Raw genomic sequence first — 21,347 nt, forward strand, 5'->3', positions numbered from 1 at the left:
ACCACGAAACGGTTAATACAATTAAGTGAATCTTTTGTTTCTTTCAATTAAATTTTGTCAATACAATTTTGTTTTTATTGTTGGAAAGGATAAGTTAATTGTAGTTTAATAATGTAATTAGTTGAAAGAGAATTGATTTGTCCAACAATAGAAACGATCAATTAACTTGATCTCTTGTTTTCCTTTTCAAGGCTTTGGTTTTCTCTCGAATTGTTGTTTAAATTGGTAATTGTTAGTAAATTAACATCTAAAATTTCGGAATCAATTAATTAGGAAAAAAGAAGAGACCAAATTAATTGGGTTTCTCATTTTGTCGCGGAAGGAAAACTTATATTTGTATTGATAATTGTTCTCACAGGATTGAATTTGTATGAGAACAATCAAGTAATTCGAGTAACAATTTGTGGAAACATTCAAATCAACAATTAGAAGCAACAGTTTCCTTAACCAATCGAATCAATTTAATTAGATTATCTGATGAGACATTGAAATAGAAAAGAACAAAAAAAACCGTTGATAAGATGATCCCCTTTGGGTGGAGAAAAGAAAAAAAGAAAAGGGTAACATTGATTTTCAATTAACCGATGAGAATTTAATTGTTTCAATTGTTTAAGATTAGATTGAATCTATTTTTTTATTTATTCAACAGTCGATTATTTTATTCTCAGTGACAAAGATTCAGTCTGATTACCAACAAAGTGAAATAAAACTTGAAGAAAACTGATCAACATTAATTGTGAATTAATCAACAACCGAAGGAATAATTTCAAAGCTATTGACATTTTCCTTTGTCTTCCATTTTTAATATAGAAAAAGGTTTTCGTTTAAGTTCATTAAATTAACAATCGAATCACCAACTCAACATAATCTCTATCATCAAATGTAATTATTTGTTCCATCATCATTTGATTGCTTAATCATCATTTACCTTTTCCTCTTGTTCAGCTCAACATCTTCTGTCAACCTGTTACTTTAATTTCTCTAACATTTGCCTTCTCTTTGTGATCAAATCTAATCAGTTTTATCAATTTTTCTTTACTTGTTTATCTTTTTTAAGCCAATCTCTTGATAATTTGATTCTAATCGCAAACAATTTAAACCTTTAATCTACTCTAATTTAAATTTTCTCTTGTTTAGTGATAATCACGTTATATTCTTTTCTATTCTTTTCTTTTTTGTTTAATGTTCTCTTTCAGTTGATGATTATGACCCATGGAGCCAATAAAGCTAATTGACATTTTAAGTGAAGAAGTCAAAGAATTGAAATATTTTAATGACAATTTGAAAAGTCTGAATGATACTTTGTCCAAGGAAATTCAATCAATTGAGAATCGACTTGTAGCTGCTGAACAAGAAAAGACTCAATTGGAAAGTCATTGTCGACATTTACAAGCAAAGATTGATATCATCATCGAAGGTAAATTAAATTCTCTTTTATTTCATTTTTCTCTTATCCAAATCTGACATTTTGTTTTATTGTTTCTTCTCGTGTTCAACAGAAAAAGAAGCAGAGATCCATGAATTTAAAGAAAATTGTGCTCAACATATTGAAGCTCAAAAGCGTCTTGACAAATCTTTAAATTCCCACAAGAAACAGCTGAATGAGGTGAAGGATGTGCTTGTTCAAGCTCGAGAAGAGACGGAACGGATTCGGAAGGAACTCGAATTGGCAAGAAAACGTGAAAAGGAGCTACGACATGAAATCGGTCATGTTCAACATAATTTGGAAAGTGAAATAGTGAAAAATGAAGAGCTGAGAGAAGAGCTTGAAGATTATCGCTCTACAAACAAAGCTATGAAAGAAGAGATTGATCACTTGAAGAAGGAAAAGGAAGCAATTACTCAGAAAATGGTTCGCAAGGAAAACGATTATGAGGATATGAAAACAATCTTAAGTTATGGTGGTGACTTAAATTTCTCAAATCCTCTTCCTGGAGCTGATGTTTGTTCTGAGATATTTGACAAGGATAATTTGACCGAATCAAGATTAAATTTAGTTAACTTGATCCACCCCATTGATACATCATTAGAACACTTATCACCAATTGTGCCTCCAAATAACATGTTGAATCGTTATCGTCAATCAGGATCTCCAATCACGTCAACTGAAAGAAAACAACCAATTCGAGTTCGATTTGACATTGATGCTTCTATGGATGAAATTCCTCAAACACCAACATCAACAACATTTTCAGCTACTTTATCAACCATAGACGAGGAAAAGCCTCAATTTGGGCCATTTTGTTTTCTTTTCATAACTTTTATTCTATTTTGTTACACTTTGGTGGTTTATCCTTTAAAGTACACTTACCATTACCTTATTGCCACTATTCTGTTACCAGGAATAAAGGTCGAAAGGATCACATCATGTCAATGATAAACACCAAAGATTAAATCAAATCAGTGAATACCGAAAGGCTTAAGAATATTGTAATCGTTTAATCTTGTCTCATCACTAATTTCTAATTTGATAAAATAATACCGATGGAAACCCTTGATTCTTGGATTCTAATAATTTTCTATTTTTTCTTTTTTCACATTTAAATAAATTCATTTTGGACTTAAACACTTATTCCATTGTTGTTAAAGTCCTTCTGAAGATGAAGATGACTTGTAATTGAGCTCTCGACTTCCCTTGGACACACCACTGGACCTCACTACTCTTCTCGGTGGTGTCGGTGGTTCAACTTTATTATCCGGATTGTTAAGAACTGTGATCCTGAAGTTACTTTTAATCCACTTTCTGTATGAAATAAATTCCTCACCAAGGAATGAGCAAAGTGAAGTGAGAGTGAGGGTTCCCAAACATAAAGTGACCAGAAGCAGCAAAAGGGTCAAGGCAATATTGATTCGACCTGAAGTGATAAAGAGAAGACGAATTAGTGACAATTATTTGGACCAATTTGATTGAATGAAATGTTAGAAATGAAATTTACCTAAACTGTGAAACCAAATGATCGAACCAAATGTGAGGAAGTACAACAGAAAAACGTAAACAACAATCGAGGAAATGTAATCATGTCTTTCTCTGGTTTGTTTGGTGATCCAATCAACTAAATTTTTTGGACATTTGATTGTTTTGTACTTAAATCGACATATATCACAATACTCGGATTTAGTTTCCTCCAACCAATGAGCCAAACATGATTGATGAACGAAAGCAAAAACACCTCGACATAAACAAGGAGTCATCAATTTCTCTGACGATTTAAAACATATTCGACAAGTTGATGTTTCACTTGAATTAATCATAATTATTGTTGGTATATGTTAATTGATTCTTTTATATTGTTAATTGAGCTTGAGATAATAATTAGATGCGATACGACAGGTATCATAAAAAAAACAATCAATGATCATTTTAAAAGTGTTGGTTATACATTAAACCATAAATAATTATTTTATTATTTTATCATCTCTAATAAACTTCATACGATTCACTTGGTTGATTTTTATCATATCTCCATGTTGCGTAACTGCTTCGGGATACATTTGTGGCAGGACTTGGAGGTGGGACGAGTGGATAATGACGACTAACGGACTCGATTCCTGAAAGAGAATTGGTTTCACATCGGCTAGAGTCCAAGTTAGAGTCCGACATTAAGAGATCAGGCGGTGGGGAAGATATTGGTACAGTTGCTTGTGGTGTGTAAGGCTGAGGTGTTATCCTCGAATCAGGACATTGCGACCCATGTCCGTCGATTGAATGAAGCATCAACGGCATTGTAAATGGAGGGTCTTTGCTTAAAGGTTGGTGAACTGATTGGGAAGTCATTCTGAATGCGAAACAACATAGCACGAAGACTATTAGTACCGCAGCGATGATTCCGAGTATGGGAAATCCGTTATTTGAAATCAAGTTATTAACATTGGATGAAGGTGAGGTTGATATTGATGATGAAGATGATGAGGATGATGATGAAGATGAGGATGATGAGGGTGATTGTGAAGATGATACAGATGCAGACATTGGAGATCCAGAATATGAAGGTATAGATAAAGTTGAAACACGAAATTTTTCACACATTTCAATTAATTCGGGCGTTAAGGCAGTGCAAGGTGAGTATTGGCCACAGATTGTCTTTAAATCGAGACAAAGATTTGGATTAGAAGGACATACGATTTTCTCATGAGGACAACAATTGACTTCATCTGACCCATCAGAACAGTCAAGCTCTCCATCACAGATATGATTTGACGAAACACAGTCGATTAAACCAGAAACACAGGCAACGCGATCATCAGGACACGGTTTTCTCGAATTAGAGATCGACGATAAAAATGTAGTTTCAATCTTAGGAACAGGTGTAGTTAATTTAATTCTTTTGCACGATTTTTGATCAAAATCGAGCTCCCATCCATTAGCACAGGAACAAGTATAAGGATTTTGGTGTCTGTCAAGGCACAATTGCTGACAACCTCCGTTATATTTGCTGCAAGCGAGATCAAGATCTAAACCTGAATAGAAAAACAGAGATAAAATTATTTGTTGTTCGATAAGAAAAATAAATCAAATAGACATACCTAATTCTTGATTCATAGAAATGGCTTTAAGACTCATCATATCTGGAAGTGAATCAATGATAACTTCTCGTTTTCCTCCGATTCTCTTATCTGTTCGGTGAATGGCTCTTTCATTCCAATCAGTCCAGTAGACAAAATTTTCCAAAACCGTGAGTCCAAATGGATGAGGGACACGATCGAGTAAGAGTTTACGAGAACCACCGTTAAAATCACAAGTTTCAATTCGGTCCATTTTGGCATCAGCCCAAAAAATTTTTTCGTCTTCTATGTCGATTGCAAGTCCATTTGGCCAAGCGATGTCCGTATAAACAATTTTTTCTCTCATAGATCCGTCAAGAGAAGCTCTTTCGATCTTTGGGTCTGACCCCCAGTCAGTCCAGAACATTAAACCTTTCCATGGGTTGACAACAATAGCTCTTGGCTCATCGAGGTTGGTTGATATCAGTGTTTTTCTGTAAGAACCATCGAGACGAGAGACTTGAATAGTGTTTGTACCAGTGTCAGTTAAATAAAGATTGCGAGCTATCCAATCAATTGCGATTCCATCTGGATGATGAAGATCAGAATTGATGATATTTTCTAATTTTGATGAGTTCAAATAAGCTCGTCTGATGGCTTTGGCATCATCGTCAGTCCAATATATTTGACCGTCAACTGGATCATAATCGATGGCAATGGCGTGTTTAATTTCTTTAGAATATGGAAGAACAACATCCGAAGGCTCTTCGACGTCCAATGAGATCTTTCTGATATCGGTTTTACGAAGCAGAACAATTAATTTTTCTTCACTCGAAGCACAAGTTTTATTGTCACTTTTTAAAAGGACACCGGTGGGACAGGCACAAGAGTAACCAGGTGAGTCTGATGAAAGTAGGCACAAATGAGAACAGTCTCCGTTATTGATATCACAGCCAGTTGAATTGTCAGGTTGAAGGTGGGAAGAAAAAACTTTTATACCCATTGGGTTCAATTGATTAGATTGATGTTTTAAGCTTGGAAGCAACAATTTACAGTTTTCTGACACTGCATTGCACGAACTAATTGCCATGTTGGTCCAATCGGTCAGGTAGAGCCATTCTCTATCTATTGTCAGTCCAAAAGAATGAGGTAAGTTGGAAACTAACTTTTTCCTATTGTTGCCGTTATAATCAGCAATTGAAATGTATTTAAGTTTAGCATCTACCCAATAGATTTTACGTGAATCGTAATCGGTAGCTAAGCCATTAGGCCAACGAAGCTCGTCTTTAATTATAATTTTTCTGTGCTTTCCATCCATTGAGGCCCGCTCAATTTTAGGATTATCACCCCAATCGGTCCAGAAAAGAAGACCTTCTCGAGGAACTAAAGCAATAGCTCTAGGAGCATCCATGTCTTTGGAAAATAGAGCTTTTCTATGGATACCTTTGTAATTATTATCTAATTGACAAACCTCGAGTCTTTTAGTGTCTGAATCGGACCAATATAACTTGAGGGTTAACCAATCGACGGCTAAACCATCAGGTGAAAAAAGACCACTGATAACATCAAAAGGTTTTCTTGATTTATCTCCAAGACGAATACCTGTCAGAGAAAATGTCAATCAATAAAATGAACAGAGAAATAAGATGGACAAATAAATGGAAATAGATCTTACCTTGAATCTTTTCAGTGCCCAAATCACTCCAAAAAATAATTTTCTGTTTATAATAAAAATCCAGGGCAGTGGCATCGCCGAGATTGTCAACAATTATTGATGTATCCAGTCTGGATTGGTCTAAATTGACCATTCGAAGGTCTTTAGAATTAGCAAAAATTAAATTACACGAAACTTCATTTTTTGAAATATAAAAAATAAGTAAAAAGTTAAAAAAGCTTAAATAAAACATCTTCATTAAAGTTAATGACACAAAACATTAACAAACTCAAAGACAGAGAGTCAAAATAAAAGAGAGAAAAACAAGAAAAAAGTTCCTGGAAAAGGCGTAACCATGACAACCAACTAATCTCTTTCTTTTTAGCGCCAATGTTTGAGCATCGAATTGAGCTGCAAGATGATTGATGGAAACACTTTGGAGACTAATTGATAAACAGATTTAATTAATTTAATAATTAGCATTAAGATCATCAAGTGAATAATTGTTATTGTTAAACGTTTTTAAATGACGAGATGGAAAATGGTTCGCTTGAGTTGAATCATTGATAGTTAAGTAAATTGCTGAGGCAGATAATCAACCAAGGCTATTAACCATCACCATTAACCAGATATTAAGTGTTACTAATTAATTTGAAAGAAATTAACAATGGGCAATTAAGGTGAGATAATCAATAGATACTTGTAAATACTTGAAAGAGAAGCAAAATTATAAATATTGTTGTCTTTTGTAATCTTGCAGAGAATCAAATTAACGATTAACAATTGTCACACTAATTTTCTGTCCTTGTCTTTCTGGTGATTAACCATTTAATTGTTGGACTATCTCTGGATTAACAATTAATATTCCATTGTTATAATAACCATAATATCGGGCAAAAAGGTGGACCATAATCACCAGGGTCGATTCTCTTAATTTCTGGTCATATTTAAGGACAGAGTTTTCGTGGAAAATGTTAATTGTAAATCGTTCATCGTACTGATAATTTCCATTAATTTGAATTCTCTCCCAAAACATATCAACGGATTTTCGAGTGAAAATAAACAACTCTCACAATGTTTTCTCCTAAAATCCAGGTAAAAGTCTAATGAATCTTATCTTCAGTCTTCCAATTGTTTCTCTTTCGAATTATCTTCCGTTTTCATCTTCCATTTTAAAACTTGTTATCTTTTTAATCTGTTTCTTTGTTTTTCTTTTTCTTCTCTTCAGATCTTCATTACTCTTCTCATCCTTATTGGTACTTCTTCTTGTGGTTACCTTTCACCTCCACTCGGTTTTCCACATTCATTTCCAGTTCCGTCCGCCAAATCTTTTCTCTTCCAATCCTTTGGCCCTCCTGTTCACACGTACACAGGTTATGGGCCATATTCCCGCTACTCTCAAGGGATCCCACCGCATATTCACCAACAACAACAACCACCTTTTCATCCTCTTCACTCTCTTCACAATTTCCATGGTTTTCCAAATCGAACTCCATTTGTTTGAAAATTGGAAAAGAAAATAAGACAAGAATAAGAAAAGAAATTAAAGGATAAACGTCGTTTAGCACATCAACATTTCCATTCTAATCCTTGTTACCTGTTTGTCAAATTCTCGATGGATCAGTTTGAACCTAATTCCAGGAAGTACTTGGACTCACTAGTTAATCTTCATCGCTAATGGACTTGTTTCTTTTGGTTACATTTATCATCTGCTCCTTTGATGACTGTTAATCATGATGGTTGAACAATGGACAGTCTTAAACATTTAGTTACTCGAAGACAAGTTTCAAATCCAAATGGTCAAGTGTTTACCTTAAATTGTTTCTCAATAGTCTAAACCATATAATTAGTGGAATAAAAATAAACTAATCAATAAACTAATCCATTTGTGTCTCAAGCTTGATTACAATCAGTCAGTTGAACAATACTTTGTACTAGAGAGAGAGAGAGAGAGAGAGAGTTTGACAAATAGTACAAGAGATAAAGAAAGAACAAAACAAAATATCGAATAGAACAAAAAAAACGAAAACATCACAATTTAGACAATTAAATTGTTCTCATCAATTATGAACAACTTGTAATCCCTTTGAAAGGATAATCATTTAGATTTAGATTGCAATAAGCAAGACAGACTTTCGATGAAATGATTACAATCAAAGATTTAGTAAATTATAAAGAAGAAAATAATCAAATTTAGTGAACATTTTGATTTAATTTTCTTACGATTTTTTAATTACTTTTACTCGAGAATAGTTAGTTTATGATCCGATAGATGGCATTGGTAATTCGTTAACTTGCCATATGAACAAAGATGAAAATATTTTCAAGGTTTCAACTTGTTGATTGTTGTTAATTGTTTCTTGAGCATTTGATTAGTTGACTTTATCAAACGTCACTATTTGTTTTCTAAATAATGATAATAAATTGATACATTATCGGTTCTTATTCTTGAACAATCAACCGTTTTAAGTATCAACAACTTTTAGGAGATTTACCCAAGTGCCTTGGAAACGTTTTCTTCATTCTTATCAACTTATCGATTGTTGAGTGTGCAAATCTAAAGCTCATTTTCACTTGATTTCGTTGTAGTTAACTATTAAACCATAACCAGAGACGATCATGGATTCCTACATCAAAGGATATTTTTGTGAACATGAGCTTGGCGATGACAATGACAAGATTATCAGAGCTGTTAAATGTGACAAACTAATTCATCAGGAAAATACTGGTATGCAAGAATTGGTTGTTTTCGACAGGTAAGTCAACAATTAATTGTTTGTCTTTCTTTCTAATAAATCAAATAATCAAATTGTTATCTTCGTTTATCTAGTGATGCTCTCGGTCGATGTCTGGCCTTAGATGGAGCCATGCAATTAACTGAGAAAGATGAGTCTTCCTACCAAGAGATGATCTCATTTTTGGCTTTAAACTCTCATCCGGACCCGAAAAAGGTTTTAATTGTTGGCGGGGGTGATGGTGGTGTTATCCGTGAGTGTTTAAAGCACCATTGTGTTGAAGAGATTACTCTTTGTGAGATTGATAAACGAGTCGTCGAATTATCCAAGAAATATCTTCCCTTCATGTCCTCTTCCTTTGACCATCCAAAGGTCACCGTTAATATCGGCGATGGTTATGCTTTTATCAGGGAGAACAAAAATGCCTTTGATATAATTATCACCGATTCTTCTGATCCTAAAGGACCCGCTGTTTCACTTTTCCAGAGAGATTATTACAAATCTCTCCATGAATGCCTCAGATCTGGTGGGATTATCTCATGTCAGGCTGAAACGATCTGGTATCATTTGTCTCTGATTAAGTTTCTTCACACAACTGCCTCTGAATTTTTCAAAACTGTGGCTTATGCAACGACCATGGTACCAACTTATCCCTCAGGACAAATTGGTTTCCTTTTAGCCTGTAAAGATCAAAGAATCAACTTTGATGTTCCATTTCATAAATTCACCGAGGAACAAGTTGATGAAATGAAATTGAAATATTATTCAACCGAAATTCATCAAGCAGCTTTTGTTTTACCGACTTTTGTACGAAAGGTAAGTTATGATTAATGCTAATTGTTGTGGTGTATTCACAGTGAATGAGCTTCAATCGAATCGTTGACTAATTTCCTTTTGTATTCTTTTTTATTTCAGGCCTTACAATTAGCCGAAACTCCATAGACATCAAATCTGGACTGTCTATTACAATAAGAACACAATTAAAATGCTAATCCATGTAATTTGGTCTTATGTTTTATTTCACGATTTTCACAACCAATTAGATCAAATTATCCATTTTCATAAATTTATCAACTCTACTAACTTAATTGTATTTAACTCACACATTCCTCGTGGTTAGACTACTAGTTCCACTTTTACCAGTTAATTTTTGTTCAAATAATCGATTACAGACCCTAAATTCTGGTGATTAAGGCTGATTAAGATTATGATTTATTTCATCGTCTCTCGAACGACAAATGCATTAAGCATTTTTGCCACACGGGCACCAAACTTTGAGATTGACAAATGAGTGAATTAGTTTTTTGTGTAATCTAATAGGTGGCAGAGGCGATCGTCGTTTTAATCATCTGTTTGAGTTTCTTTCTCTGAGTAATTTGTTTTGATTTATTTCTTGTGTTATTTCAAATTTATTGATTATTGGAAACTTTGTTCCTATCATATCATCTTTTGTATTTTTGTCCAGCGGTCAACATGAGTAATAGTGAAGCGATAAAAGGAGTCCAGAGTATTAGAAATGGTTTAAGAGAAGATGTCAACAATCTAATCGAAGATTTTGACCGAATGGCCAGTGTTCGGTTCGTTGATTTCTCTAGGCTCTGGAAAGAAAGACATTTATCGTGGATCTTCACCTACAAATTGAATATCATTGACATGAGAGAGTTCATTGAAGACGCTTATCAGATTATCTTGGACCAGTTGAATAGATCAGCGAAACCAGAACGGGCTATTTTAATACTCTACCTGATTTATTGTTTCTACATGTGTCAACCAATTACTCCAAAGATTCCAATCAAACTCAATTTATCGAAGTTCAAAGCTTTTCGTTATCTGTTCCAAGAATCTCGAGTCAATAAACATTTAGATGCCTGTTACATTTGGATGAAGCTGTTGTCTCTCGGTGCTTTTCATATGGTCGATCAAACAAAGGCTTATGGGCCACTCGCAATGAAAAAAGATCCGACACTCGGTGCATCTTCTTCTTCAACCAACAATTTTTCACTCGATCGCACATGTGAAATTCAGACTGAGATGGAAAAGGTGAAAAATTTACATTATTCTTACTTAGCACTGAAGGACAGTCTAGAAGGTCCTGATGCTGAAAATGTAAAGGCACTGGCCCTCGTTCGTGATGAATTTTTCGATCAATTCGCAAATATACTGGAAAAATCAGCAGAAGAAGAATCAAATTTAAACAATCAAGAAGAAAGTAGCGCGTTAGTCCCCTATTAAAGGCACCATGACTTCAATCAGAGATGTCGGTCAACCATTTCCAGCCCTTTGGTTCATCATTCATTCATTGATGAATAAGTATCATCCCTTGAAAGAAATATAATAAAGAGGAATGAAAATGAATCCATGAAAAATAGATAGTTTGAAGAATATATTTTATTCCGAACTTGCAAATTTGACTTATTAAAGGAAATACTTTCCGGTAATTCTAATGCTCAATAAGCTCAGGATTGGATTTATCAGTTTGATTGGTGATCGCCGATGATGTTGATGCTTGTAAGCGAATGACTTTCCTTGAGTCGAAACCAGGATCGATTCCAAAAGCCGCTATGAACACATTGATCACCGTGATTCCGAAAACAAGCCAAACTATCGAATTATTCAGGACATTCGCTCTCGCGTGGTCTTCTACTTTATTTAAATCATATCTACTTCTGGCGAGAATCAAAGATCCAACTGTGATCTGCAAATGAAAGAAAATAATTCATAATGATGATTATCAGTTCCCAAAGATTTCAAATGAAAATTCAATCTTTAGATTCTCAGAACGCTTCGTTTTCTGCAATCTTACCTGAAGAATCAAAGACGTACTTATCAGTGTTACCATTAGAAAATAAAACTCGTGCTGGTGTCCTAATTGTAAAATATACTTTAATTGTGATGCATTTGCCGTTAACAAGGCGACATCGAGCATCCCTTGGGCGATTGTCTTTTTGGTCGCATAAATATTAATATCTAAATTACCAGTTAACTCGGATCGATTTGGTTCCTGGAAATAAAGTGAATTGAATCAATCATAATTACATCATGATAACATTTTAGGGTGAGAATTAAAATATGTACACCAATCATTTCGCAGCCAATTACAATATTATTTTCTCAATTCTCTTAATTTTAACAGTTATAAATCCGCATCACTCATCACTTAACAATCACAGATTAACTCTCGAAAGGGATGGCGATTAAAAGAGTTTAACCTCAATTAGCGTTTTCGATAAAGTGAAAATAACTCTTTTGTTGGACAGAACTGAAATAACAGCGAATACGAATCGTGTTTATTTCATACTAACCCACGCACTTAATGTTCAATCAACAAACACTAGTTTAAAATTAACCTTTCGAAACATGTTAATTAGTTTGGGTAAAATGGGAAAAAGGAATTGATTGACTAACTTTCACATCCGTTTTCAATTGTTCCATTTCATTGTTTTCCGTTGTTGCGGTCATTTTCAAGCTCGACTTGACCATCGTCACCAAACTGTCACAACCAATGGACACTTTCCAATCAATATTAACAAATCAATTACTTTTTAATTATAAGATAAATGTTTCACTTCCACGAAATTCAATCAGGACTAATTACTGACACTTATCACTCATGTCTACTAATTGGAAATCAATTATCAAATTTCAATTCAAATTGGAAAATTTGTTCAGAAAAAGGATCAACGGAAATGACGATCAAAGGAAGGAAAAAGTTAATCAACCGCTTACAACAATTACAAAAACAATCATCAAATCATTTTAAATGTTAGCTATTGAAATCTCCGAGTGTTATGATTAAAATTTTGAGCTTCGAGCTGAAGTTGAATAATTTAGAAAACTCTTGAACTTTATAATCAATGTAATTGGGAAGCTGAATTTTATTGATTGTAATTAACCATGCGTATTGTTCAGAGATAATTAATTTATGGTTTTACAATTGAAATAATTTTCTTCAGGTTTCTACAATTTGATCATGTAACACACGAAACAATATTAGAAATTGATAAACTTTATTGTACAATGGAAAAGATAATCGAAACTTGGATAAGTGAAAATAGAAAGAAAATTAAAAGACTTCAAATTGGAACTAAAACTATCTACAAACCGACCGATGGAAAAGAGAATTTGTCCTATTTCGAAGATCAAATTAAACGATTTCACGTTTTAAATCAAGGATTCGATTTGAAACTTCGGTCCATTCGAGAAATTATCATCTACGAAACTTTTATATTCCTATTCAATTTAATTGGCGTAATTCGTTCAGTTATAATAATTATATCCAACGAAGATCTACCTTACAACGATCAAATAATCACTTATTTAGGCGATGGTCTCGCAGGTCATAAAAGTCGAAAAGTTGTTATAATAATTTTACTTCTTGCTCAAAGTTTTCTTATGGGAATCAAAACTACTGCTGTTTGGTTCGAGTTGAATTATGAAATTAAGTTATTAAGAAAATTGGCTGTTATCAAAAACTTTGGATTCGATCAAGTTTCACTTAAATTGCGATTTAATGATTGTCAAAAATTCCAAAGATTCTCAATCATTATCATGAAAAGCGTGAATATCATCACGGCCATTTCTTGGTTCGTTATTTGTTTCGCTTATTTCCTCCTGATCCAATCAACTTGGAATTTTACAAGCGGATTGATGACAAAATTGCTCGTAATTATTTGGTTATTTTACTTTCTAATTGCCGTTTACTGGTGCGCCATAATTATATTTATATTCGTGTGTATGTTACTGATTTTCTTTGCGTACATCAAATATCTTCAAGACTCGACTAACTCCCGTACCTACCGATCGGCTTCAATGACTGAATGTTCAGTAAACTCTCTGCACGATTTAGTAACTGACCACAACGATACTTACAATATGTTAGATCTTTGTCAGATGTTCTCTCGTCCAATTCTGTTCTTTATTTTCGTCCCCGTGACGCTCATCGCTGATGTGCTCTTTTTCTTTGGTTTCATCCACGGAGTCGAAGAAGGTTTCGTTAACATGGCGAGCACGATAATCGCAAGTATCATAATCACTATTTTCGCAATCGCCACTTATCTGGTTGGTAGTATTAATAGTAAGGTAATTATCGATAATCAGTTATGCTTCTGGTTGAATAATTAATTGAGAACTTTAATCATAGGCCATTAAAGCGAGTAAATCAATTCATAAGCTGATCATAAATACGCCATTTGATATTCAAGTGAAACTAAAGGTAATTGTTTGGTTTGACATTCTAACACTATTCATTCACTATTCATTAAATTGAGCATCTTGAATGAATCATTAACAATGAAATTAAGTATTAATACTTGTGAGATATTGATTCCAATTATTAATTAAATTTCAAGGCTCTTTTCTTACTTGAAAGGATAATGGAAACTCCAGTTGGGATGCAAACTTTAGACTCAGTTGTGCTAAAGGAAAGAGTAATAATTGTAAGTATAAATCAATAATCACCTTTAATCATCATCTCAATTTCTTAATCATCAGTATCTATTGGAACATGCATCAAATATTATGTTGTTTACGTGTAACTTTGGTACAGTTCGATAAAATTAACTAATTGCGAAAAGATGAAAACACAAAGAAGAAAATCAAATAATTAGAAGAACAATCAACTTTGAAAATCGATTCATTCTAATCAATTTAATCTCAATGTAAATGAAAAACTTACCTAATAAATGGAAACAATCAAAATGATCGTAAAGAACAATTTAAACTTTTTTGAAAAGAGGAAGAGAAGATGAAGATAATTAGAGAAGGTGGAAGAGGAGGAAGAAGAAGAAGAAGAAGAAGATGATGATGATTATAATCTCAGCAAAAAGTGATAGAAATAATTTATATTAAGGACAAACCAATAATCTAGATTGAGTTCGAAGACAAAAACTGGATTGTAATCAAGTCTATTGGTTGATCTCATTTTCACCATCATTCGTTTTGATTCATCTTCTCATCATTTTATCATCTTTACAGGTAAGAGTTACGATAAGTAGAGAAGAAAAAGAAGATTATTCAAATTGTAATTTAACCTAAATTCTCAAACAATTGTTCCTCTCAATTAACAATTTACTTCCTTAATTCTCATCTACATAATAATAAACTTTCTCTTTCTTTCATCTTCAATTCCGTTCTTCTTTCTCACCTTCATCATCTTCCTTATCCTTTGTTACATCATTATCCTGATTCTTAATCTTAATTGTTATTATTATCGTTATTATTACATTGACAATCAAGTTACAAAACTTTGTCTCTTTATTATAACGATTAAATCAAATGTTGTAGGAATTAAATATCTTAATTGGTGAATAATAACAAACGAAAATTTTTCACTCAGAATTGATTTTTGAAACGTAAGAATTAATTTCATCAATGATTAACTTTGGAGAGACTATTTTCCTGTAGCTAACGATTAACTAGTGGATTATTGAGAGGTCGAGCTGATCTGAAACTCCAACTTCTTTCTTAACAGTTACTTGTTAGTTAATGGTCAATTCTAAAGGCCTATGATTGTGAACAATAGATGAGTTTATGATGATTATTAATAGTTAAGTGATTTTTGTAAAGCTAAAGGCAAGAAACAAGAAAAGGATAACAGTATTTTTTTATTATCCCATCATCAGGTAACGGTAAATGGATTTGCCATTTACAGTTACCTAGTTAAGTTACTGGCTCTTTGTTGCTTTGTCCAGTTGACGACTGACCAATTGATTGACCTCGTATATAGGATTGGTTGAGTTTAGAAATTGAGGTGAACGAATAAATTATTTTTTAATTTACATCAAGTTTTTGTATTTAGTTAAATTGTGAATCATTTGTTAAGAAAAGTTTGTAAGAAATTATGAGTTTCATGAAGATTGAATTGTAAAACCGGAAGAACGAAGAAACTTATGCAAGTCTTTTTTTTGAATGGAAAAAAAGTTGAAAGATTATAAAGAGGAAAAGAAAAGGAAAAGTAAATTGAATTGTTTATTTGATTGTTGATGATGATCAGAGAAATGACCAATGATCATTGGTCATTGGTCATTGGCTGTTGTCGAGTTGGTCAAAAGTGTCGCATGAGTTTTTTACAATTGTTCAGTTTTCCTTTTGTATCCAATGTGATGAAAGAGCCTCTCCCACCCTCGGTGGATAACTTATTATGTATAATAAAGTGGAGGAGTAGTAGGAGGTGATGAGGATGAGGGTGATAAAGAAGATGATGAAGATGAAGAAGAAGAAGAAGAAGAAGATGCTGGAGAAGAAGATGACGCTGATGGTAGTAGTGGGGGTGGTACGTGGGTGAGGATATGCAATCAGCTGTTGTTGTTGTTGTTGTTTACGATTGTTTAACCCTGACATAACCGGAAGGTCCGAGAGTCACAAATAATACAATCCAATGCATAAGCTTCATCTTTTCATCTTTAGCTGTTTAGCCAATTGCTTTTTCATCTCTCGCTCTCTAACAAACACCCTAACCTTAGGTCAACCACCCACTCGCCCATTGCTGACCCTTGTCATCATTTAATACCAAACAGCGTCTGTTTGAATATTTAATCTTTTTCTTCTTCAAGTTAAATCATAATTTGATGATTACAATATAATCGTACAAATGATCATAATTACAATCTCAACCTGATATCATTAAAAATTTGATAGTAATTATCATCACCAATGTGGGGTTAGATTTGAGATGAGGGGGTTGATGATCACTTTTAGATCGATGGATGGATTTGAGTTGGAACTCGGAAAAGTCTCTAGACTTCGGAAGGAAGATTTTCGGTCCCACAAAACCGATAACAGATTCGTTTAGGATCACTGAATAACAAGAGCACTCAAATCTAGACTCACTTAAGTGTCTTCGTTTTCACTATTTAACTTAATTCTCTTGAATTGATTGAGAAGATGGAGAAAATTAGAATTTCTGAATAATTCAGATTGATGGATGGAATTGAGATTAACACGTTTTTGTGAAAAGAAATTTTAATCGAGTAAGTTAACTATTTGAATGTTAAAACATTACTGAAGAGAAAGAGGGAAAAATCTTGTTCTAATAGGAACAGAGAACAAAGAAAAAAGGGGTTTCACAATTAAAGAAAGGGGGAAAACAAATTAATCTCTTAATGATGAGATAAAAGGTAAAGGTTATAATGTAACTCTTATGTCTCGACAAAGTGAGACTTGTGGTTGAGTTTTTGGTTAAAGATAAAAAATGAACTTGAAGATAAGCTTGTAGGCTTATTAGTACTAAAGATGAAAAAATAAAAGAAAGGGAAAAGAAAGAGGAAAAGAAAGGGAAAAACGGGTCTCTTTCTTTGGTGACCAAATTTTGGTAACTTAAGTTCAAGAGATTTGGGTTTTACAATTAAGGAAATTTGTAAATTGTAACAATTAAGAATCGGAATCAAAATTATATCTTTAGATATAAAATCAATTTTTGGTTAAATCTGATTGGTTTTAACAATCAGGATTCGTTAATTTATAATTAATTCAATTGTTAATTAGGGATACTAATTAAGCGTATTGGTTAATTATAACAATGAGGGAAATTACAATTATAGTTGTGGGAGGAATTAAACAAAGTTAAATTGTTGAATAGAAAAAAGAAAAAGCTTTAAGCTTAATCATAGGCACAATTAACTAATTGTTAGAACTTAAACAAAATTTAAATAGAAAATTAAAGAAAATTAGAAAATGTTTTTAAATGAATCAAGTTTCCAAATCATGATAGTGATGAAGATGAAAGCTTGAGGATTTCATGATTTTCTACCCTTCAGTCCCCAGCGTTTTGACTGAGATACTTCTTCAGGGTTTCAGCGGAGATCCTATTGGGATTTGGGGAACTTGATGATGTTGGTTGGGGTGAATTCTCTGGACTGAATTCAATGAGTTGGGGCGATTTTGGTTTTTGTTTTCTGGGGTCCTGGGAAGTGTTTAAAGAACCAAAGGTTGATGGAGGGTCAGGTAAATTCTCTAGAATTACACGAGCGGCAGCGGTTAGGGTCTTGGTATTTGGTGATGGAGTTGATGTGGATGAAGATGAAGATGTTGGAATATTTTTATATTTTTCCTTTAGTTGATTTGATGAGATGAATGGAACTCTATGTCCATCGATTAAATATTCAGTCGGTTGATTATTAACACGCTTTGAATTGAGAGGGAATGAAAATGAAGGTAAAGGTTCACTCGAAGATGAACATGATGTTGATGATGAAGGTGAAGGAGCGGGTGAAACACAATTAAAAGAATTGTATTCAGGGGCGGATTGATGATGATGAAAATAAGACCAATCAACTGGCCATTTGGCTTTCTTGGATTCCACCAATTGACTGAATCTTTTATGAAGATAAGAAACTTTATCGTTTCTTACATAAAGATGAATTGATTGATTGTGAATTCCACGTCCGGTGGATTTGACTTTTTGTTCGATTTCCTGCCAGAAAAACATGTACATTCTCATTGCAGTGAGAGCTTCGATCGAGGGTGAGTGTGATTGGGCTCTAATTGTATAACCACTGAAGAGAATGAAGGCGAGGAGAGAGAGTGATGCTGGAGATGTTCGGTAGGGAGAAAAGTAAATGGTGACATCTCTTAATTTCGGGCGAAGAAGGTCTATTTCAGGGGGAGTAAGTTGGATGCAATTTAATAGAGAGATTAGACCAGCACCGACTATCTGCTTAGCACAGGCCAAATAACAAAGAACTTGATCTCGGACTGAAGCTAAGTGTTTAGCGAACTTTAAATTTTCTTTCTTTAAACCATGGAATTGGGTATCCATGTAATTAATGTTCTTATAATGAACGAGGGTTTCGTAAACGACGTTCATGTTTCCATCGATGATTACGATCCATACTGGATGTGGAATGATTTTTCTATTTCCTTCGGCGGTGAATCTTTCAATTCGAACATACGCCGCGTTGATTGAGTAGATATTCGATGGATCAGGATGTTCACTTATACATTCTTTTAAAAGTTCTTGATGGTGAGAAGAAAGTTCTTCTACTTGTTGATCGACCAGCGAGTTGAAAATAATAGCGGCTTTGTTTTTTCGATTGGCTCGATATTCGAGTCTTTGTGGGTTGATAGCCGGCGGTTGATCAAAAGTGACCAATTCTCGCATGGAGGGAAACATTTCTTTAATTTTATTTTTAATTTCTTTTTGTTCATCGTCTTTTAGTCGATGAAAGGGGTTGATGGCCGTAAAAGGGTTAATTGGTTCACCAGCATCGGGAGATAAACCGATGGGTGAGAGAGGAAGATCACGATTAGCTTTTCCTGCAGTGAGTTTCAGCCATTCTTCCGAATCATTTAGGAGGTATTGAGGGACTGAGTTTCTTTTACTATTAGATGACCAAGTAGTTCGAGGTCGAGAGGGAGCGGGAGGATAAGGTACAACGGAGGGAAAACCAATTGTACGAACAAACTCTTCGTTCTCTGAGAGAGGGAGAGTTGGTTCCTTCGACTTGTTAAAACTTTCCCAGAAACCTAATCTCAAGTTCGCATGGGAACGAATGTTGGTATCTGATAGAAGTGGGTCGTCGGGATTTTCTTCTTTCTGGACTAAGAGACAAGCGTATAACTCGAATTTCTGTTCGAAATTAAACTCATGGGTAGAGTAAGAAATCTGAGGCTGAGGTGCGAGTTTAACATGGGGAGGAATAAAACTAATTAATCTCTTAGGATTGATTGTAGAAAGTTCCTTTACAGAGGAACCATGATGAAAAACTGAAATTGATTTCAAATCAACTTCTTCCCTAAATAAGCCTAAGCGACACTTTGATTCGTGTTCGAATAATAAATTGGGACTAACTTGTTTGGAGCAAAGAGTAAAACGACAAATGAATTTACAGTTACGATAATTTACATAAGTCTTCGAATAAGAAATCGAACTGTAAGTTGGGTACTCATCAAGCGAAGCGAAAGTTTTTAAACAAGTTGGGTTGAGACAAATAAATTTGTTCGGCTTAGATGGTGGGGTCAATTTTAGAACAGCAATTAAATTTTGGATGAAAATGATGCATTTGGTGCAATACCAATGCTTGCAGAAATCGCACTCGAGGGGGATTAGGGCAACTTGTTCACAAAAGAAACAACGAATTTCATCAATAAATGAATCTAATTGCTCATGAACAACCGAACATTTGGATATACCTTTAGGTATTTTCGGCAGAGCAATTGAATGAATTTCTTCATCTTGGTAAAGATTCAGAAATAACTTTTCTCTAATCATTCGATTATATTTTTCTCGAATATTTTTGAAGTTTTGATTTTTCATTAGAACTAAAGATCTAACCTGATTATATTTCTCAATAGAAACATGAGAAGGAAGTTCTAACGGGAGAGGAGCTGGAATTTCATTAGGATAAGTTTTTGGGTATTCACCTGGTTTTGGATATTTGTTCGGATAGGAAGTGGATGGCATGAAACACTGAGAATTAGACTTAATCATGACCTTACCTTTTTCTTCCTCCATTGGATTTCTCAGGGAAACTTTTCTAATTTGTTTCGGATTTGGTGATGAGAGGGAATCTAATGATTCGATCGAAATTGATCGCTTGAGGTTGGATGGTTGTTGAACAATTGGTGAATCGAATTTAACACTTTTCAGTTCAGAATTTCTCTTAGGAGATGAGGTGAGTTCGTGACACGGAAATTTGGGTTGAACAGTTTTCACAATTGGTCCGGGAATGTACCAACAATCGGGATCACTTTCGTATCCACAAAGAGATTTTAATAGATGAGCAGTAGCACGGCGATTATCAAGAGGAACTGGTACACTGATAGGTGATGATGAGGGAGAAGCGTTTTTATCCATTTGGGTAGTGGGCGAATTTAGCTTTTTTAATTGTTGATGATTAATTAGATGATAATTAAGTTGAAGATGATTAAGATGAAGAGAGTCAAGTAAATCACTTTTAGTCTGGTGACCGGAAGCACTTAAACTTGTGATGAAAATGGCGACAAGATGATTAATATCACTTTAGTAAAAACGTAAGCGCGTAATCTTTCAGCGATGGTACGATTGCACCTTTCCACAATACCTTGGGATTGCGGGTGGTAAGGGGTACTAGTGTCATGAACAATTCCATGTTTGTCCAGAAACTTTGAGAATTCATCAGAAGTGAAATTAGTTCCTAAATCAGTCTGAATATGAGTAGGAAAACCAAAGAGATGAAAGAAGGGAGAGAGAAAATTGATTACGGTTGAAGCCGTTTGATTTAAGGTCATCTTCGCATATACGAAGCGGGAGAGAACATCAACAATTACTAAGATATATTTCTTAGAATTACCAATATTGATGGGGCCTTGCACATCAAGTTCGAAGCGCTGGAAAATTTCTTGAGGGATTGGCTTTGCCGAGGGATCAACGTAAATCACGTTCGAGGGTTTCGCTAAATTGCAAATTAAACAATTTTCACACAACTTTTTGACTTCGTCATACAGAAATTTACACCAAAATCGTCGAGCGATATTCAGATAGGTTTTCTCTGTACCGAAAT

At 34.1% G+C, this 21,347-nt stretch overlaps 8 protein-coding genes across 11 annotated transcripts; 5 read left to right on the forward strand and 3 right to left on the reverse strand.

The window, feature by feature from the left end:
* The first annotated feature begins 572 nt into the window (after positions 1 to 572).
* On the forward strand, positions 573 to 2,566 carry LOC128397203 (cilia- and flagella-associated protein 58-like). Its single transcript, XM_053357888.1, has 3 exons — positions 573 to 882; positions 1,197 to 1,417; positions 1,500 to 2,566. Exons 2-3 carry the CDS (start codon positions 1,213 to 1,215, stop codon positions 2,375 to 2,377), a joined length of 1,083 nt encoding a protein of 360 aa, XP_053213863.1. The 5' UTR covers positions 573 to 882; positions 1,197 to 1,212; the 3' UTR covers positions 2,378 to 2,566.
* Positions 2,499 to 3,266, reverse strand: LOC128397204 (E3 ubiquitin-protein ligase MARCHF3-like). Its single transcript, XM_053357889.1, has 2 exons — positions 2,937 to 3,266; positions 2,499 to 2,855 (listed from the first exon to the last, which is right to left on the reverse strand). The coding sequence occupies exons 1-2, from the start codon at positions 3,250 to 3,252 to the stop codon at positions 2,584 to 2,586; spliced, it is 588 nt and encodes a 195-aa protein (XP_053213864.1). The 5' UTR covers positions 3,253 to 3,266; the 3' UTR covers positions 2,499 to 2,583.
* A 93-nt stretch (positions 3,267 to 3,359) lies between these two features.
* On the reverse strand, positions 3,360 to 6,618 carry LOC128397201 (low-density lipoprotein receptor-related protein 5-like). Its single transcript, XM_053357886.1, has 3 exons — positions 6,158 to 6,618; positions 4,525 to 6,084; positions 3,360 to 4,458 (listed from the first exon to the last, which is right to left on the reverse strand). The coding sequence occupies exons 1-3, from the start codon at positions 6,393 to 6,395 to the stop codon at positions 3,419 to 3,421; spliced, it is 2,838 nt and encodes a 945-aa protein (XP_053213861.1). The 5' UTR covers positions 6,396 to 6,618; the 3' UTR covers positions 3,360 to 3,418.
* A 246-nt stretch (positions 6,619 to 6,864) lies between these two features.
* LOC128397205 (uncharacterized) lies at positions 6,865 to 8,017 on the forward strand. Its single transcript, XM_053357890.1, has 2 exons — positions 6,865 to 7,231; positions 7,365 to 8,017. The coding sequence occupies exons 1-2, from the start codon at positions 7,211 to 7,213 to the stop codon at positions 7,638 to 7,640; spliced, it is 297 nt and encodes a 98-aa protein (XP_053213865.1). The 5' UTR covers positions 6,865 to 7,210; the 3' UTR covers positions 7,641 to 8,017.
* Positions 8,018 to 8,470: 453 nt separating this feature from the next.
* On the forward strand, positions 8,471 to 9,872 carry LOC128396961 (uncharacterized). Its single transcript, XM_053357616.1, has 3 exons — positions 8,471 to 8,892; positions 8,967 to 9,687; positions 9,787 to 9,872. The coding sequence occupies exons 1-3, from the start codon at positions 8,756 to 8,758 to the stop codon at positions 9,811 to 9,813; spliced, it is 885 nt and encodes a 294-aa protein (XP_053213591.1). The 5' UTR covers positions 8,471 to 8,755; the 3' UTR covers positions 9,814 to 9,872.
* Positions 9,873 to 9,993: 121 nt separating this feature from the next.
* On the forward strand, positions 9,994 to 11,239 carry LOC128396962 (snRNA-activating protein complex subunit 1-like). The gene has a single exon (XM_053357617.1). The coding sequence runs from the start codon at positions 10,345 to 10,347 to the stop codon at positions 11,101 to 11,103; it is 759 nt and encodes a 252-aa protein (XP_053213592.1). The 5' UTR covers positions 9,994 to 10,344; the 3' UTR covers positions 11,104 to 11,239.
* A 72-nt stretch (positions 11,240 to 11,311) lies between these two features.
* LOC128396963 (ninjurin-2-like) lies at positions 11,312 to 12,416 on the reverse strand. The gene is made up of 3 exons (XM_053357618.1): positions 12,277 to 12,416; positions 11,675 to 11,872; positions 11,312 to 11,566 (listed from the first exon to the last, which is right to left on the reverse strand). The coding sequence occupies exons 1-3, from the start codon at positions 12,349 to 12,351 to the stop codon at positions 11,312 to 11,314; spliced, it is 528 nt and encodes a 175-aa protein (XP_053213593.1). The 5' UTR covers positions 12,352 to 12,416.
* Positions 12,417 to 12,423: 7 nt separating this feature from the next.
* LOC128396959 (uncharacterized) lies at positions 12,424 to 14,935 on the forward strand. Of its 4 annotated transcripts, none has more exons than XM_053357615.1 (5): positions 12,424 to 12,633; positions 12,825 to 13,950; positions 14,012 to 14,083; positions 14,240 to 14,306; positions 14,362 to 14,935. In XM_053357615.1, coding segments are annotated over exons 1-5 (1,311 nt in total). In that variant the 5' UTR covers positions 12,424 to 12,631; the 3' UTR covers positions 14,406 to 14,935. The 4 variants fall into 4 exon arrangements, with proteins under 4 accessions (XP_053213590.1, XP_053213588.1, XP_053213587.1 ...); XM_053357613.1 differs by having other exon boundaries at positions 14,220 to 14,306; positions 14,362 to 14,934; XM_053357612.1 differs by having other exon boundaries at positions 14,240 to 14,933.
* Positions 14,936 to 21,347: the final 6,412 nt, after the last annotated feature.

This window comes from Panonychus citri, unplaced genomic scaffold (genome assembly GCF_014898815.1).
Source record: "Panonychus citri isolate SS breed McGregor unplaced genomic scaffold, ASM1489881v1 Contig00028, whole genome shotgun sequence".
NCBI classification, from domain to species: Eukaryota; Metazoa; Arthropoda; class Arachnida; order Trombidiformes; family Tetranychidae; genus Panonychus; species Panonychus citri.